This window comes from Acanthopagrus latus, chromosome 5 (genome assembly GCF_904848185.1).
Source record: "Acanthopagrus latus isolate v.2019 chromosome 5, fAcaLat1.1, whole genome shotgun sequence".
Taxonomy (NCBI): domain Eukaryota; kingdom Metazoa; phylum Chordata; class Actinopteri; order Spariformes; family Sparidae; genus Acanthopagrus; species Acanthopagrus latus.
This window is the reverse complement of record NC_051043.1, coordinates 20274206-20292373: the sequence shown is the minus strand read 5'-3', so window position 1 is coordinate 20292373 and position 18168 is coordinate 20274206. Positions and strand designations below refer to the sequence as shown.

General features: G+C 41.3%; 2 protein-coding genes across 3 annotated transcripts; one reads left to right on the top strand and one right to left on the bottom strand.

The window, feature by feature from the left end:
* Window positions 1-704: 704 nt before the first annotated feature.
* On the bottom strand, window positions 705-3467 carry LOC119019629 (cyclin-O). Its single transcript, XM_037098405.1, has 3 exons — window positions 2514-3467; window positions 1867-2052; window positions 705-1707 (listed from the first exon to the last, which is right to left on the bottom strand). Exons 1-3 carry the CDS (start codon window positions 2832-2834, stop codon window positions 1117-1119), a joined length of 1098 nt encoding a protein of 365 aa, XP_036954300.1. The 5' UTR covers window positions 2835-3467; the 3' UTR covers window positions 705-1116.
* Window positions 3468-4436: 969 nt separating this feature from the next.
* tut7 (terminal uridylyl transferase 7) lies at window positions 4437-17267 on the top strand. Of its 2 annotated transcripts, none has more exons than XM_037098449.1 (29): window positions 4437-4594; window positions 5918-6368; window positions 6679-6827; window positions 7005-7121; window positions 7222-7399; window positions 7582-7670; window positions 7999-8050; window positions 8172-8241; window positions 8430-8556; window positions 8697-8816; window positions 8920-9054; window positions 9187-9364; window positions 9725-10407; window positions 10606-10756; window positions 11307-11393; window positions 11553-11653; window positions 11983-12040; window positions 12360-12463; window positions 12569-12658; window positions 12756-12869; window positions 13106-13183; window positions 13274-13451; window positions 13708-13755; window positions 13899-13990; window positions 14078-14193; window positions 14291-14490; window positions 14695-14768; window positions 14874-14940; window positions 15570-17267. In XM_037098449.1, exons 2-29 carry the CDS (start codon window positions 5936-5938, stop codon window positions 15626-15628), a joined length of 3948 nt encoding a protein of 1315 aa, XP_036954344.1. In that variant the 5' UTR covers window positions 4437-4594; window positions 5918-5935; the 3' UTR covers window positions 15629-17267. The 2 variants fall into 2 exon arrangements, with proteins under 2 accessions (XP_036954344.1, XP_036954345.1); XM_037098450.1 differs by lacking the exon at window positions 4437-4594 and adding an exon at window positions 4815-4956.
* Window positions 17268-18168: the final 901 nt, after the last annotated feature.

The following is an 18168-nucleotide window of genomic DNA, read 5'->3' as shown; positions in this document are numbered from 1 at the left end:
ACCTGTGTGGTCGACACTGTGTCAGCAGGTCGAGATGCCACGCGTAATGGATTATCAGAGGGGAAAAAACACTCGACTGACCAGGCTGTGTTGGCACAGTTCAAATAGTGATGCAGAGAGAGATGTGGGTAAGGTGACCTCCAGGTAAACAGCCACAATAGGCTGCAGGCCACATGTTGTTTCTTTTGCTCTCCCTGAAGTCTTTAACCTCACATTCTAGATTTGAGTCAGTCTGTTGTGGAGCAGTCATTTTATTTTTTCACTGAGCTTGGTCCAAAAACTGAAATGGAGATACCATTTTTGCTGAGGTTACAAATCTTTAATTTCATGATTTCTAATGTATGTCATCCAGTGTCCACTACATCTGGTAATACCTCTCTGGTTTCCCATCAAACATCATCTGAGTTTGAATTAAGTCTGTGTGATACATGGATACTATATCATTATCATGATATGAGACTATATATCATCTTAGATTTTGTATATCATTAAGCTCAAGTGTTTTCTTTTCCTGTTTTTAAAGGCAGCTACAGCCAAAATATGTCATTTTCTGAACTTACCACACTGTTCTACTTATACCGACAGTTATCTTCACCCATTTAGTCACTATATTCACATCACTGATTATTATTTATGATATTGAGATTTGCAAATATGAAGACATATATTATGCCTAAAAAAATATCACGGCATCATTCTGAGGCTTGAGTCATTGCTTCACATTTTATTCTCCATTCAGAAAACTGACACAAATTCATCATTTATTACATCATTCGAAAAGAAAAACAATAAATTACAAAGCATCTTTTCCAGGTCCTTCATCATCAGAGACACAACAGCCATAAACCTGCAGCCAGTCAGTGCACATACAGTTGATAAAAAAAGACTTTGACTTCATATTCATTGAATATTAAAATACTTCATTGATAAACATTCATAAATATAAACCTATGCTACTCTGTAAAACATTCAGTGGCTGCAATCAACAGGTTGCCTATGAGGTAAACATGAGGTTAAGATCGGTCTGCTTTACTTCTGAGCATCACCTTAAAGTAACCCCAAGAGTATCAACACCAGTGGAAGGGACACATTTCTGCTTTGTGGCCACACTTGTAGTCACATGGTGGACATCACCTCCAACGCCTCCTGGTTCAATGACACTAAAAGCTTCAGGTTCTCTCTGCATTCCTGGGCCAGATTGTGGTTGTGGCCCTCCAAACTCACAGGCCGTGAAAGCTCAGGGGTCTCAGATGGTCGAGCACAAACTGGCTGGGGGCAAAGTTCGTCCACAAAACTGCCCCACTGCTCCTCCTGTGACTGGATGGTTGGATGCCCTTGTTCAGTTTTCAGTAAGTCACGAGCCAGCCCCAGTGCACAGCTGGCAGTCAGAGACGGCGGGTATTTGTTGAAGGCATAGTCTGCCAGACTCAACTCGCACACCTTTCGGGCGAGGCTGCTGCACCGCCTGGGGAGTTTTGTGTCCGGACTCATCCTCGCGCACCTCTCGCCGCCTCTGCTCTCGTACCCTGTCCGGGTCGCCTCGATGCAGTTGGAGTAGTAGTCCAGGAAGAAGGCCAGGGTGGGTGAGTCGAGGCGGAAGTTGAGACGGACGAGGACGAGGCACTCCAGGTTGCAGAGCTGCTCCTTGGTGAAGGCATCGCAGCAGAACGACAAGAGATGGCTGATCCGCGGCGAGCCCACCTCCACCTGGGTGTACAAGGAGGAAGGGAGTGAGTTATACAAATGCACGTCTGTCTATCTATCTATCTATCTATCTATCTATCTATCTATCTATCTATCTATCTATCTATCTATCTATCTATCTATCTATCTATCTATCTATCTATCTGTTCCTCGAGCACTGACCTGTTTGCTGGCCAGGAGCAGTGCAGTGACACCCAGCAGCTGGAAGCAGTCAGCAGCCACCGGCGTGGATGCCAGGAACCTGTCCACAATGTTCACCGCCAGACAGCAGCACTCGAAGGACAGGCGGAAGTGTTTGTGCACGGGGATGAGCCAGCTGATGAGCGTACACCTCGCCTCTGCTGTCAGCTGCGAGTAAAAGAGAGCGTGTTACATGAGAAAACAAAAAAAAAAAGAGGGAGATTTGTGGCAAGTGTTTGTCCTCTTGGTGTGCAACCACCACTCCTGTTTCTTCCACTAAGGCAGGATTTTTGTGACAGACTGTTGGATGTTACTGACATCATGCGCAGAGATATTAATGGTCAAAATGAAAAGAGATCTGCTGGAGGAAGTGGGGCCTTGATACATTCTAAACAATGCAATGGGTTTTTTTGTTTGTTTTTTTAAGTAATTGGTTTGAAACACCAAAAGGCAGTCAAGTCAACAGTTATTTTTAGATGATTAAAAGGTCATATTTTTCTTTTGGATTTGCTTCTGATGGAAATATGAAAAGTAAGACATATTTCTTTGACAAAAAGTAACATTTTCAGACTTCCATTCAGTCACGATATTACATTTCTGACGCTGTGTAAGGTGTCCTGTAAGCCTACCTGAGGTTGGCGCGCCAGACTTTTGCAGGGATCAAACTGCGCCTCTTTCTCCCTCTGGATCCTGTAGCCGATGTCCCCGTACTGGAGGTACCAGGTGGACAGCTGCCCTGCCGGAGGCTCGTCTGAACGCAGCGGGGACACATCTATCCGAGCAGCGGGTGAAGTCGCAGGGGACCCGAAGTCTTCCTCGAAGCCGGAGTCGCTCAGTTTGGACATGAGGGTCTGTTTCCTGTGCCGGGCGGTCTGCCGCTGCTGGATCGGAGAGAGCGCGTCCGTCCGTCTCCGCTTGTGAACAGATTCGCTGTGGACAAAGGACACCATGTCTGTCCTGGAGCCGGTCTACAGATCGGCCACCAGCTGAGTATCACTGAGGCTGAGTGTGTGTCCTGGATGTGGAGGGGAGTTTCGTCTGGTGACGTCAGTTTCCCGGGGTCTCCCCCGCTCCTGCAGCTCACCTTTCTCCCGTCACCAAGGCAACCGAGGCTAAACCAGGAGCTAATTACCCTCAGCCATATGTTGGAGCACATTCTGCCGTCTGAAGGCCAATTTCATCAAACATAATAGGCTCAATAAATCAGTCCTTAAAGAGAGAATGTAAAACTGAGTCATTATGTCCACATTACTAATGATTATCAAAAAATGTTCATTGTGTGAAGTCATCCCCAGGATTTTGTTGCAATATCGTTATGGAGCTTTGTAAATATGAAGATATGACTATCATTCCAAGGCCATGTCAGTCAGCCCTACTTTGAATCATCCCTTCACATTTTATTCTCCATTTACTTATCATTTATTACATCATTTTAAATTATTTGTCCAGGTCCTTCTTTAAAGAGGTTTCAAAAGCCACACAACTCATGCAGTCGGTACACACGCAGTAAGCAATGACTTTGATTTCAAATAATCAAAGTAAATTAAACATATTCAAATTTCACATGAAATAACTGAAAACCACTTTTGAAAGCTCCCATGTGGAATGGTGTGGTTGCACAAGTGATGGATGAAAATGTTACTTTTAATTTTTTATCTGAGAGACTCTTCTTCTTCTTCTGTTTCTTTTTCTGTCTCCTCCTCCTCCTTTTCCTCCTCCTCCTCCTCCTCCTCCTCCCCCTTCTTGTTCTTTCTATCTTTCTCCTTCTTTGTCTTCTTCTCATCGTTTTCTTTTCTTTCCTTTTTTTATTCAAGTACTTCAAATGCTTGAAACAATTTATTTAAGTTCAAAATTCCAGTTCATTCTCTGCACAACAAACAAAACACAGTCTAGAGGTCTGCTAATTAAAGCAGTGCATTTGGAATGACTAAATAGTCTATTTTTGACAGTTTCTGTTTTTTTCATATCTATTGTTTTAACTGAAGTCAGTGTGACAGGAGGGCAACCTTTCACGCTATTTCATTTTATGAATGTAATATTTCGCCAAAATAATAATCAGATTGCTAAGATTTATTCTGGGGAGAAATTGGACTCGTTGTAAATGATTAAAATTTCAGTCTGTGTAAGAGTGACGTCTGTCCATAAGCGTTTTTGAAAGGTATTTATGTAAATCAGCCCAAAAGGCAGCAGTATGAAAACAATCGGAAAAGAATCTTCTTCTTCTTCCTCTTTTTCTTCGTGTCGTTTTCTTCTTCATGTTCTTCATCATCTTCGTGTCTTCTTCTTCTTCTTGATGATGATGATGATGATTACGCAGAGAGGTCTTAAAAAGTAAAAGTAGGTTAACGCATGAAAGGAGGCCAGCTGTGGGGATGGGTGCAGAGTGACATCATTGTTTATCCATAAGATTTTTTTTTTCTCCCCAATTTTTGTTTCAGAAGTTTTCCACAATGACTTTGCTTGAAAATGCTGCCTAAATTCAGATAATAATAATCTAACAACATTCAGATTAGTGTTCGCATTATTTAGTACCACGTTAAAAATCAGAGCGCGGTCCTGTCTTTTTGCGGTGGGCGGAACTTTAACGCTGACGGCTACAAAACAGACAGCCTGTACGTCACCTTTCAAACTCCGGTGCGAGACAAGCGATCATGCCCAGTCAGACCTGAACAACAAGCCTTCAAGTATGCCCTCTGTGCACGCACACAAGGTATTTAAATGACTTTAATATTATTCAAGCATAATGATCGCTGACCATTTACTCACAGCTGCCTTTGCCTCAGCTGCCGGCTGAACAGCTCAACAAACGCTGTAAAAAATAAACAGTAACGCTCCAGTAGCTGCTGCTAGCTGGGTAGCTAGGTGTTAGGTGTCCTAGCTAGTTGCTAAATAGCAGCAGCAGCAGCAGCAGCTAACATTAGCCTTAGCTGGGCATTGTTTTTTTATTAACGTATCATTATGTGGCAGTTTAGCTGACGTTGAATTTAGTGACTTATCATAATTTGTTGCCGGTGTGCCAGGTGCATGCGTGGTTAAGTTACACGCCGTTACCTCGAGGAGGAAGAGGAAGAAGTAAGTTAACGTAAGAGGCGAATCAGACTGCAGACGCTGCTAAGCTAGCTCACGCTAACACTATGGCATAACAAGCCCCTGAAGCCAGATGGGACTGTTGGGTAACATTGCAGTTTGTAACGTAACTTGAGTCATTGGATAACCTCATGTTGAGGCTACATCTGTGTGTACACTGTCACCGTAATTGACCTAACGGGTTTGTTATATTAGTGATGTGGTCACACGAGAAGCACCAGTGTGTACGTTAGTTTTTTTTTTTTTTTAGAACTGTCAGCGTTCATAGCCAGTAAAAGTCAGTAACCTAAAGTTTGCCAAAGTCCGACAGCTATAAACCCCAACAGTGAAAATAACACTTTAATCAGCCAACTCACTTTTGTTTTGTTGGTCAAACTTTATTAAACCATCGCATTGCCATTACTGATCTTTTTATTCACCTGCAATGTTCTGCAGCAATCCCTGTCTGAATTACAGGATAAGTTGTTTAAAGTTTGAGCAGTTGATGCCGATGAAAGTTTCTGCACAAAAAGGTTACAAGGCCAGATACAATGGTCTGATGCTGTTACAAAGAATGGACATTGGCTAAAGTCACAAGTTATGCAGAGAGTTTCACAGCTTGTGGTAGGGTTAAACCAGTTATCAGGGGCTGTTATTAAGAATTTTCTGATTATCGGTATCAGTGTTTTTTTTTTATTTGTGTCTGATTGCTGATATAATAGATTTATTTAAAAAATGCACTACTTTGGCTCTGATGCAGCATCCTCTCTCTGTGGTCCCACTCAATATCCTGTCCATGGCCAATCTGTATACCGACTCCAGGACAGACATGGTGTCCTTTGTCCATATTCACATCAAATGTATATTGTTTACAACTATCGGTTATCACTCAACCCCTAGTTTGTGCCTTGGATGTTTTGACCATGTAATGACTATTTCCACAATAACTGAACATTTCATCCTGCAGTTCTAGCTCAAGCAAACAATGGATAACTCGGGCAGACCGTATCGGGGTAGGCAAGGCGGCTGGGAGAGGGGAGCAACCGCAGACAAGGCAGAGAGCTGGAGGATCCAGGACCAGGGCCGAGGACAGAACTTCCGATCGGAGGGAGGTCATCAAGGAAAGAACCAAGGTGGGCCCTACCGGGCCAGTCCCAAGAAGGGAGGACTAGGGCCCATGAGCTACTCCCCTGGTGGATTCAGAGGTGGTCACAGCCCCTCACAAAAGGATGACCTCCGGTGGTATTCTGGCCCTGAGAACAGTGGTGGGAGTCGAGAAGATAACTGGAGAGAGCGCTCGCAACAACAGCAGCAACAACAGCAGCAGCAGCACTGGAGGAGGAGTTCACAAGGAGAAGGTCCAAGGGAGGACAGGGAGCAAGGGAGGAGAGAAGCCACCGATGGCAGTGCTCATAAAGGTGAGGATTTGGAAATCAGACTCTGGGGAATGAGTGAAACACTTTTAGGATTATCCTCGGTGAAGAAACACTTAAGGTGAGCGTTAGCAAACACCTTTTTTAAAAATGGGGCCCACTGTGATTCTTTATTCCCCTACATCTCCTATCATGATCACATGATGTACTGTGTATTGAAATCTAGCCCAAGGCTGAGTGTAAGTCCTGGCTGTACTCCATCATCCCTGACATTTACACATTACTGATTCACATTATGCCTTACAAAAACATAGGCAACACGTCTTTGACACATGCACTTCTTCTGTTTTTTAAGGGAGGAGACGGAGAAACAGAAACAAGAAGAAAGCTTTTGCTGAAGAGAACAGGGGCCTTGAAGAGTCCACACTCTCAGCCAAAGAGCTTCAGAGCCTACAACAGGCAGAGAGGCGGCTTAACAAAGAAGAGATCTACAGCCTGAAGAAGGTACATGCTTTTACTGTGGGAGTCCATAGTTACAGCCTCAGGGATATTTACTTTGATCTATTGCTAAGACGATAGTGATTATTTTTATTTTTTTTTTTTTAAGAAAAAATGAAATAGATTGTTATTGCAGTTGCTTTCTGATATCTGTACTATCCTCCTTTTTTGATATTGGTTCAGAGGTCCCACAACAACCCAGCTGCTCTTTACACCTGCGCTCTATGTGAAGTTCTCCTGGAATCTCTGTCTGATGCTTACAGGCATATCAGAGACAAACGGCACAAGAAGAAAGCCAAGGTGAGAAGTTATCATATCTTGCAAATCACAGTTTCCATGTTTACATCTAATGATGATAAAACCACAACCCTGTCACTGACTTGCTTGTTTGTTTTCATAGGAGAGACAAGAGCAGGTGATGCTGACTGAGATTCTCCCTCCCGGTCCGGAGCAGATCACCGCCGTAAGTGCTGCACTAGAGGCTGTAGTGCGGGAACATGGGATGAATGACGAGGATGTTGAGAGGAGACAACGTGCTGTCGCCATCATGCAAGACCTCCTTCTGTCCGTCCTGCCAGGTAAGTCACCCAAGGACAAAACATTTGTTTGGTGACTGAGACATTTTTTTAAAATGGATCCTGATGCTGATATTGCCTCGTAGTGGATAAGGCGCTGTTGATTCCTTTTTATTTTACATTATTTCAGTATTCTGCCAGATATGTTTTATTGTTAATAACATGATTCTCTTTCTCGTCTGTAGAGATCAAGCTCAGGCTTTATGGATCATCTTGCACCAAGTTTGGATTTAAGGATTCTGATGTCAACATTGACATTCAGTATCCACCTCACGTGAGTAGCCCACTGTGAATACTACTGTTGTTGTTGTTGTTTTTTTAACTGTTTGTAATTAGGTTTCTTACTTTTTCTAAAGCAGGGATGCCATTTAGATGAGTGATTGTGTAATATGATTTAGTTCAGTAATCAGCTCCAGTATGACTTCATAGGGACCATTTTGACATTCTGGTTGGTAAATATTTACATTGCAATTATTTAGCGTTTCTTGTATTAAGCTGAATAATTTGTGGACGTAGAGTTCAAAGGGCACTCCATGTTCATTTGTCCTTTTTTATATCATATTTATGTTATATGGAGGCTTTGAAATGGAATGTATTCACAGATGCATCAGCCAGACGTCTTGTTGTTGGTCAAGGAGAGCCTCTCTGTGAGCCGTGAGTCATCTTTCATTCATTTAACTGCAAGATTCTTTTCCTTGTTTAAGAAATTCCAGCGGTAGTCATGTGCTAGACTGTCATGGCAGTTTTAAATCAACATGTCCTGTTGTGTCCTCAGCTCTTTTTATTGATCTGGAAGCTGATTTCCATGCCAGGGTGCCTGTGGTCATCTGCAAAGAGAAAAGCAGGTGGATATTTCTGACCATTACTGGGTCACTTGATTTTTCATGTAAAATGTATAAATCAAACTCTAAGGTCATGCTTTTTGAGATATTCATGATGATCATTAATAATACTACTCAAAAGTGTTTTTCACACACAAGCACAAGAGCCACAAACCGTGAATGAAAAGTGAAGCTGTTATTTTTCTCAACAGTGGCCTCCTCTGCAAAGTCAGTGCAGGGAATGAAAACGCGTTCCAGACCACGTCCTATCTTTCTGCTCTATCCAGGCGCGAGCCACTCCTCCTCTCCCTTGTTTTGGGCCTCAGACGCTGGGCTCAGGTATGATCCCAGCTGAGAACCTGACATGTTGCTCACATTAGCCAGGCAGCTATCAAAAGGAGCTAATTATACATACATTTTTTTGTGTGTGAAATATCCATTTTTTAATTTTGAACGTGTTGTTCCTGCTTTTTGCTTAGATTTGTGTGATCGATCGTGCAGAGGAAGGTGGGCTACCACCATACGTCTTTGCCCTCATGGTTATCTACTTCTTACAGCAGCGCAAAGAGCCCATCTTGCCTGCTTACCTGAAGCAAGAGGTGTGTGTTTCTTTCCATTTTGTGCCTGAAACAGAATATACAGTATTAATTTCAGTATTGGTTGGCTGATGTGAATAGAATCTAATCATCTGATTGTCTTCAGATTAAGGTGTTTTCACTCAGCAGGCTGTCAGACTTCAATCTCACGCATGTAGAGGATGGATATTTACACTGGGCTTACAACCCTTCCTCAAAGGAGACGTCACAGCCGGCAGATGGTTCCTCTATAAAGGGAAAGGTAATCCATCCTGAAGACTCATGTTTTGGCTGAATGTGTTGGTTTATTAATATTAAATATTAAAATACGTGTCTATTTTAATCCACTATCCTAACTAGTGCCTGAAAGTACTGTCCCGATGTGTCCTTGCAGGTGCCACTGGTGTTTCAGAGCCCTCACAGGCCTGTGGAAGTCGGGCTTCTCTGGGTTGAAATGCTCCGCTTCTACTCGCTGGAGTTTGACTTGGCTGACAACGTGATCAGCGTTCGTACCAGTGTCGTCCTGTCCCGAGAGATGAAAGACTGGCCAAAGAAACGCATCGCTGTGGAGGGTCAGAAGCGTTCTTTCTTTTTTTTTTTTGTTGAATGAATTTGAACGTTTTCACTTTTGGGCACTGAAACAAAATCCCACATACTTTAATGCACTGATGGTTGCAGATGGGATCTGTTAGATCCATAGATAAAACATTTTGCTGTAACTTGCTCGTTTGGTTTTGACTTTGACTTGTCAATGGTATTTTAGGATATTATTGATAGGTTGACTTTTTCCAAATGCCACCAGACCCCAGATTTGTTAGTTTCAGTCTATTAGCTTTTTAAATGATGAACAAAATCTGTTTCTGTTGAATACATAAAGAGATTGATTACCCTCACTTGGTTTAATTGCACCTAATACCCATTTCTCTTTTCAGACCCATTTGCCGTGAAGAGAAATGTGGCCCGCACACTGAACAGCCAGCAAATGTTTGAGTACATCATCCACTGCCTCAAAACCACATACAAGTACTTTGCAATGCCGCTCAACGCGCCGGCTGCTGGTCGCAAGACACAGGCACAGCGTGGACCTGTTAAAGGGGCGAACGCAAATGCTTTGAATGACGAAATTGCATCAGATTTCGGTCAGCTCAGCATTGAATCACAACATGCAAATAAATCTGCAGAGAGTGGTCCTGAAGACTCTGATTGCATTATTGAGGATGAGGAGGAAGTTGAGGAGTACAGTGACTCTGACGAAGAGAGGGAGAAGGAAAAAGCAGACCTGGGCAAAAGCAGTCTGTCTGAGGATGAGGAGGATGAGGATGTTGATGTGGACATGCATAACAGACACCACTTGGACAGCTTCACCACAGAGGACGAGGACATTTTCCCAGTAGATGAGATCTCAGGGGAGGAGCTTTTGTCTGATGAGGAGGGCCCAGCTTTGGACACACCTGGCTCAATGGATGAGGAAGAGGAAGAGGTGGAGTTGGTGCCAGAGAATATCTCACCACAACTTTTAGAGGAGAAAGTCAAAGATGAGAGCGCAGAAAATAAAACCCAAGAACAGAGGAAAAAGTCTTACGATTTCACAAGGCAAGCTTTCACCAGAGGGAAGGTCAGTATAGCCTTATGTTTGTGATAACTTGATGTTCTATAGTCATAAAAACCCCTCAGGAAAACGGTGTTCTTAATCTTAATTTCAAACTGAACATTTTAAAGTTATGTAGTAATCATTTTAGTTGTAGGTGACCGGAATGCAGATAAGCGTCCTGCTGCCTGTACATCAGTTAAACTCCTCTTCAATCTCTTTCAGTCACACATGGTTGTGTGTAGCTTGTGTAAGCGCGATGGACACCTGAAGAAAGACTGTCCGGAAGACTTCAAGAAAGTGCAGCTGGATCCTTTGCCAGCAATAACACCTGAGTTTCTCAGTGTCCTTAACAAAGTCTGTGAGCAGTGCTACAGTGAGTATGATGTGATTTCATCGGTCTGTTGCTTCAGAAGCAATTGCGATATGCCACCACCTGTATCCTAGAGATATTGGATTTCTTACATTTGCCAGTTGACAAGAGGTATTACAAGTGCAATGGTAATAGTGCAGTGAAATATTATCTTACTGTTTTTGTATTCCTTCTTTTATATTATATTGAATTAGGCTTTGTGGCATAAACCTATTTGAAAAGTGGGGCTCATGCAAGAATATTTTTTAATACTTCTCTGTGAAATTTGGTGTTTTGAGTGGGATTCAAAAAACTTGAATGCGCAACCTTATTGCAAAATTGTTTGGATCACCTTGATTAATCCCACCATTAGCATAGATGAAACCCTCAGACTTCTATACAAGGCTAAAAAAGACGGAGCTTCTCGCCCTGCTGTCAAAAATCAGAAGAGGAAAACAGAAATGTAGCAGTGTCAGAAGTTGCTGTCATGTTTGAAGATGGTAAGTGTATGACCGTGGTCAGATCTGAGTATGGCTCCCTTTTTTCTTTTCTTTTTTTCTTTTTTTTTTTTTAGCTGACTTTGCCCCAGATGAACTGGAAGTGGGTGTAAGGGAGCACATCCTCCAAGACCTGGAGATGTTTGTCAGACGACAGTTTGCAGGTGAAGTAAACTGCCAAGGTCACTGTTGTTTAGCATCTTCATGTTTTCAGACTTAACCTACCCAACAATGCTTGTTATTGCATTTCATTGGCTTGTAAACCCACCGCTAAGATGTTCATGTTCATGATGAAGCTGACAATCGTGTTTTCTGACGGACAGGAGCTCGGTTGAAACTATTTGGATCATCCAAAAATGGCTTCGGCTTCAGACAGAGTGACCTTGACATCTGTATGGTGCTGGATGGGCAGGAGACCATGGATGTAAGTTATCTGTTTCTATAAAAATAAACTTAAATAGTAGTCACATAAGGAGGTGTCAATCTGTATTTCTGGACATGTATGCTCTTGTTTAGCATTGTCTTATTTGACTGTACAAGGAATTTGAGTATTGAGATGTAATTTTTGTAACTTATTCAAACCTACATGACCAGATCACTCAGTCTGAAACTTCAATATGTTGAATTTGTGAATGGAGTAATATTTCATTGTTGGTCATCATTCATTATTTTTTCTTAGGGATTGAATGAGATTCTGGAGCACTTTGTCTTAATTGTGGTTCATTTGGCATTATTCCTGAATTTCTTCCACAGGACATTGACTGCATCACTATAATCGAAAGCCTGGCGAGACTGCTGAGGAAACACCCGGGTTAGTGATAATGAAGTAGTTGTATTGATGCAGCCCAATATCACACATTTGTCTCAGAGGACTTCATAGTCTGTCAGTGTATAGCCTTAGACCTTCACCTCAACTCCCCTAAACTTTAACTCCTGCTTGATAACAGATTTCAGCTGACGTTTACAGAAAATGTGGTGTCTATGTGCTTAAGTGGCTCACAGAAGCTTCTTGATGTTAAATGTATTGTGTTCAGTCTCTTAACTATGATATAAGATTTAAAAAATGTATAAAACACAAAATGTCAATGCATTCCTTTTAACCTGTTTCACCATCTGCACCCTCTCACCAGGCCTGAAGAACATCCTGCCCATCACGACAGCAAAAGTGCCCATCGTGAAGTTCTACCATGTTCGCACCGGCCTCGAGGGAGACATTAGTCTCTACAACACTCTGGTAGGGATCTTTCGCCCTCCTTTTTTTTCGTTTGTTTACTTTTGTCTCCGATAATGTTGAATAACTTAAATAGGTGTTCATTACGATAAACCTTATTGTTTTCAGGCCCTGCACAACACACACCTGCTAGCTTCGTATGCTGCCATTGACAGGAGAGTGAAGATCCTCTGTTACGTCATGAAGGTTTTTGCCAAAGTGAGTATGCTTCATTCACTCACACACACAAACACACATCATAAATTTATGCTGTAGCTTGTATTGCATGACTGTATTCATTTTTATCCTTTTACAGATGTGTGACATCGGGGATGCTTCCCGTGGCAGCCTGTCATCCTACGCTTATACCCTCATGGTGCTGTTCTTTCTCCAGCAGAGGAACCCACCAGTTATCCCTGTGCTGCAAGAGGTACAAATCACAAGATTAAAACTTGAACTTTCTTTTTTTTATTCAAATTTGAGTTTCCTTATCTTCATATTTGAATGTTACCAAACACTGTGGTGGCATTTAGTTATCTAAGAGTCTCTTTCTGTTCAGACAAACAATGAAATGTATCCAACCGTACTAATGCAAATGTGAACAAATATAAAATGTTAATATTACCATCAACTTCAACTTCTCTCCACTGACCTTTTTTGTTTCAGATTTATGATGGAAAGAAAAAGCCAGAGGTGCTAGTTGATGGCTGGAACGTGTACTTCTTTGATGATTTAAAAACACTAGTGAGTGTTTTCTTCATTTCACACACGTGCTTTAGTGAATTTGCATGTAACGGCATATTTTATTAACATGTTGTCTTCTTCAACTTGCAGCCAAGTCGCTGGCCACAGCACGGGAAGAACACTGAGACAGTGGGCGAGCTGTGGCTCGGCCTGCTCCGCTTCTACACTGAGGATTTTGACTTCAGAGAGCATGTTGTCTGTATCCGTCAGCATAGCCGTCTCACCACCTTCAACAAACAGTGGACGTCCAAATACATCGTCATTGAAGGTCAGTTTTATGGGAGAAACTCATGGTCCAAACAGTTTATTCCAATCAACAGATGGGAAGACTGAAATGATTGTTTTGGCACTTCTTGAATTATCATTGCATGCTGATGTCCATTCAGTTCATTAAATTTGTATCACTATTAATGATCATTATTGTTGGATTGTTATTTTGAATTGAAATGGCTTGAGTACGGTGGATTGGAATTTGATTTTTAATTGTTTAATGTGTTGCTTTCTCTTCTCTGTTCACATTACAGATCCATTTGACCTGAATCATAATCTTGGTGCTGGTTTGTCCAGGAAAAGTAAGAATATTTCTGTCTTCTGTTGTCTCATAGCCTTTATGCTACTGTGTCTCTTTCTTTCTTTCTTTCTTTTTTATTTCCAAATGTATTGTCCGGTCTTCTCACAGTTCTCCATTTCTATCTTTTTTTTGTTTTTAAATCAGTGACTAACTTCATCATGAAGGCTTTCATCAATGGCAGAACAGTGTTTGGCACACCTGTCAAAACCTTTCCTCCTGTGTACCCCAGTCAGATGGTTAGTATTTGCTTTGTAAATGCCATATTTGCATCATAGTGGTGGAAACAAGCTTTGAAACTGTTGATTTATCTTCACCTGTTGCAGGAGTACTTCTTCGATCCTGAAGTTCTCACTGAGGGAGAAGTGGCTCCTAACGACCGCTGCTGCCGCATCTGTGGCAAGATTGGCCACTTCATGAAGGACTGCCCCATGCGTAAGAAGTAGGTTTAATCCCAGCACACGTCAGAATTTATCACCGCATAACCACATGTCTGTATTATTATGGCTATTATTATAATGTGGAACATTTTGGCCCAGGTCGAGGCATAGAAAGGACTCGGATAGAAGGCCTGAGCACCTGCGAGACAGAAAGGACCCAGGAGAGGATTCCAGGGATCAGGTCAGACACAAGGGTGAGCACTGGAGGAAAAGAGATGCACTGGAGATGCGCTGCTGCTTCCTGTGTGGATCAACTGCTCACATCAAGAAGGACTGTCAGCTGTACAGAAGCCCTGCAGGTTCATATATCTTTTTTTTTTTTTTTTTTTTTCAATCATTATTTTTTGTTTTGCATTGTCAGGCCCTTCTAAAAGATATTTCTTTCATCTCTAAAGTAGAACTGACACTTAGAACTATAAAATACGAGACGTTATCATAAGTTAATGTTTTATTTAAATAGATAGAAGTCAGTTGTTCTTTAATCTTGGACTGTCATTCTGCAGGTAATATGAAGATGGAAAACTTCAGTTCCTCCTCTTCAGCCCACTTGAGGAATTTGAGAGAAAAAGAGAGACAGGTAGGATCTCGGTTTCATTAGTCAATGGAAGACATTCTTTTAAAATGTGATTTTAAACTGTTGTTCGCTACTACACAACTGTCCTGTGTTTATCCCCCATTCCAGGGTTCACCCATACAAGAAGAGAATAAGAAGAGAAAGCAACAAAATGTGATATTAAGTCCACAAGCAGGTATGTAAATTCACTGTTCTCAAGCCCTGACAAGTTCTTAAATAGTTTTCATCGTCATTTTATATTTTAAATAACTGTACTGGAATGTAGGAAGTAATTTAAAGTAATTCAACGATTTAAAAATAATAATTATTCCTTTTTAAGGATGCATACAAAGCCAGAGTTTGTACTAATGTTCCCAACCACAACAACTTAAATGGGTTCCTGGTTTATATTTAAAGTAGATGAGGTGCTCTGAATACTTTCTACCTGTGTGTATTTTGGGTGAACTGTGCTGTTTTTAGGGCTGGAGGAGAATGATTGTCCAGAAATAGTGAAGAGAAACAATCCGAGCAAAGAAAGTTTGCCTCAGATTCAGCCTTTCTATGGACTCTAGATTGCAAAGTTGCTGATGTTTTGGCTAAAGTTTACTGCTTTGTTAATTTTTCAACTGTTTTCTATTTAGTCCAAAAAAGAAATAAGTGACTGATCAAACTTGTAATCTCAAATAAAGCAAATTAAGGAAAAACACGCTGGTCGGTTTGTTAGGATGAGCCAATCTGCCCCGATTTGTCAGTTTGTCATTATACGGGATCTGTGCTGGTTAGAAAAGAATACATTTTTACATTTGCATTCTTGTTTGTTTTCAGGTAGTTTAGCCTGCCGAAATTTGGGTCGCTCTGGTCACAGGAAGAGCCCAGTGGAATGAGCAGCAGCTGTGGCTATACAAACCACAAGGTTCTACTCTTGTCCAGGCAGACAGCAACCCAAAGTCCAAAAACCCTGAAATCTGAATGGGACTGTTGGGCCAATGGGAGCCCGTTAAAAGCCAAAGCCAGGACGCCTTGACTTGAAGCCAAATAGGGCCTTTTTATGTGTGTTGTCCCCCCCGCCCCTAAAGCTCTCCTCCTCAGAGGAGCTTTTTAAAGCTTTCATTTTAACAAGACAAGCCATTGTGCATGCACCTCACGTCTTTGTTTACCTGCACTGCCAGTCAAGTTGTTGTTTTGTTTTTTTTAACCCATCAATACCAATGTCATTGCAAATTCAGCTTGAAATCTCTTCAATTAGAAAATGCAAGCAAACGACAAGAGTTTATTACATGACTAACTGTAAATTATTACATCTTGATCCCCATTAAACATTGCTTATTTGCAGACAACAGATGATACACAGAATTTGTCTTTTACTTGATTTGTATAGGCTCAACAGGCCTAAAAGTCAGGTAAAACCTATTTAGACCCTATTAGGGCCCTATTTAGTTGGTCTATAGTGCATAATCTAAAGCGCAAAGATCATGTTGAGACAAATGGACTTTATGATGATATGGTGTGTTGTCTGCTTTGTCATCAAGGCCATTTCAAATTAAACCAAAACTTCCTCATTTTAATGTATTCCTTATTTTATAATGGCCAGGTTTTTAGGATAAATTGTTCTTACCCAAAAATTCTATTGGTTGTTTAAAAAATTTTTGAATGGCAGTGTACCTTTCATAATAGGGATTGATTGTTTTTTTTTTTTTTAATTGAATTTCTTTTAAATCCTCTTTAATTTGTCCTCTGCACTGACGTCCATCAGTCCGTCGCTCAGCCATGAAAGCAGCGCTCCTTTTACCTACAGTGTGTGTTTTGTGTGTCTCTGTGTTTAGAGAAACCATTCTGTAGATATTTTTTCAGGATCAGTGTTTAGTTTTTAGAGGCTACTGATCCACCCCTATTTCATAGATGCATACTGTCCCTCAACTAGTGTGAACGGTACGTCCTCTGCTGACCCTGGCCTGTATCTGTCTCCACACACGCTAGGAAGTGTTGTAACTACAGGGCAAAAACATATAGTCCGGAAAGTTGGGCAAAAGGTTTCATGCTTCCCCTGAGTGGTAAGCCTTACACTGCTGCAAATACTGTTCACCTACTCTAAAATGAAATTATACGCAATCTCAGCTAGCTCAGTGGAGAGATAAATGTATTTATTTGCCACAAAGGCTTCATTTGTTGTAATGGTGCCACAGATTGGTAGCTGCACTGTGAGGGTCCACGCCCTTTTAATTACGTTGCTGCTAGTTAATGTCTCAAAGACCTGCTTATCATTCAACTACAAATATGGACTGTCTTGCTTTATTGTTGTCCTAATATGGCTGACTTTTATAAAATACTTGTGTTGTTGATGTTGTAAACAAATCCCTCATTTTAAAGTAGCTTTGTTTTAATGGCCAGCCTTAATGCATTTCTTTTGTTGGACTCAAATGGGAGGTTTAGTTTGTTATTGAAGAACCCCGATCCTACCAGGATAGGTTTGCTTGCGATCCATTCTGTGTCTCAAAGAATTCATTAAACTGAAATCAAATCCCACTGTGTGTTTGTTTGTTCTCAAGATGAATGTATAATTTTCACTATTCAGTCGTCTTGTACTGGCCAGTACAGAAGGAAGTAAACACAACTGTACTGCTAATGTAGTTTACTAGAAACTGAAAATTTGTTGGTTATGGGATGGATCAGATGTGAAAGCGTCAGGGCCAAAATTGTTCCTCCAAGGGGTATTTAGAAGCATGTTTCAGGCTGTTTGGGGTCCACTGGCAGCTATTTGTAGTGACACTTTTTTCGAAAGCTGGACATAGCCGGACTTGGGGTTGACATGCTCCTAAACACCTCCTGAGATGTGACATAAGGTCAAAGGTCAGAATAATATATTTTATTCACTTTGGAATGCGATTTTGAGATGAGATTTCTCTGCATGAGTGAGGTGCAGTGAAATGTAACCAATGGTTTGAAATCACCATTTCACATGACTTTTTTTTTTTAAAAGCCATTCTACAAAACAAGTACATCACACATTAGCAATCAAAATAAGTGCTAAATTAGTATTTTTTATTGTTTTATCATCATCCCACCTATATCATCATGAAGAAGAATCTTGTGTAAATCAAACAATCAATAGGATAATTTATTGATGGTTCCCAATTCAGTCAGTCTCCAGGGTAAATGTCTCTCCACGATTCGACTTAAAACTAACAGAGCCTGTAACTGGACTCGAGTCCATCAGTTAAACCAAGATATGTCACAGAATGAACATACAAATCAAAACTCTTAAATATCCCAATATCCCTAACCATCTTTGAGTAGTGTTTACGTAACATTTTTACAGTAGTTCTATAATATTACATGTTACAAAACAGAGGCGGACGCAGAAGCTTAGTTGATTCTTCTTCGGAATTTCATTGGCTGCCGCGCCCATCCGTCATGGTATTGGCCA

Excerpts from the sequence above, each read along its gene's own strand:
- LOC119019629 (XM_037098405.1), bottom strand. The coding sequence starts at position 2,834 with ATGGTGTCCTTTGTCCACAGCGAATCTGTTCACAAGCGGAGACGGACG. Across the intron at positions 2,053-2,513 it reads GTCTGGCGCGCCAACCTCAG|CTGACAGCAGAGGCGAGGTG; the intron begins GTAGGCTTACAG and ends TTTTACTCGCAG. Across the intron at positions 1,708-1,866 it reads TGCTCCTGGCCAGCAAACAG|GTGGAGGTGGGCTCGCCGCG; the intron begins GTCAGTGCTCGA and ends TTGTACACCCAG.
- tut7 (XM_037098449.1), top strand. The coding sequence starts at position 5,936 with ATGGATAACTCGGGCAGACCGTATCGGGGTAGGCAAGGCGGCTGGGAG. Across the intron at positions 6,828-7,004 it reads AGATCTACAGCCTGAAGAAG|AGGTCCCACAACAACCCAGC; the intron begins GTACATGCTTTT and ends ATATTGGTTCAG. Across the intron at positions 14,194-14,290 it reads GACTGCCCCATGCGTAAGAA|GTCGAGGCATAGAAAGGACT; the intron begins GTAGGTTTAATC and ends ATTTTGGCCCAG.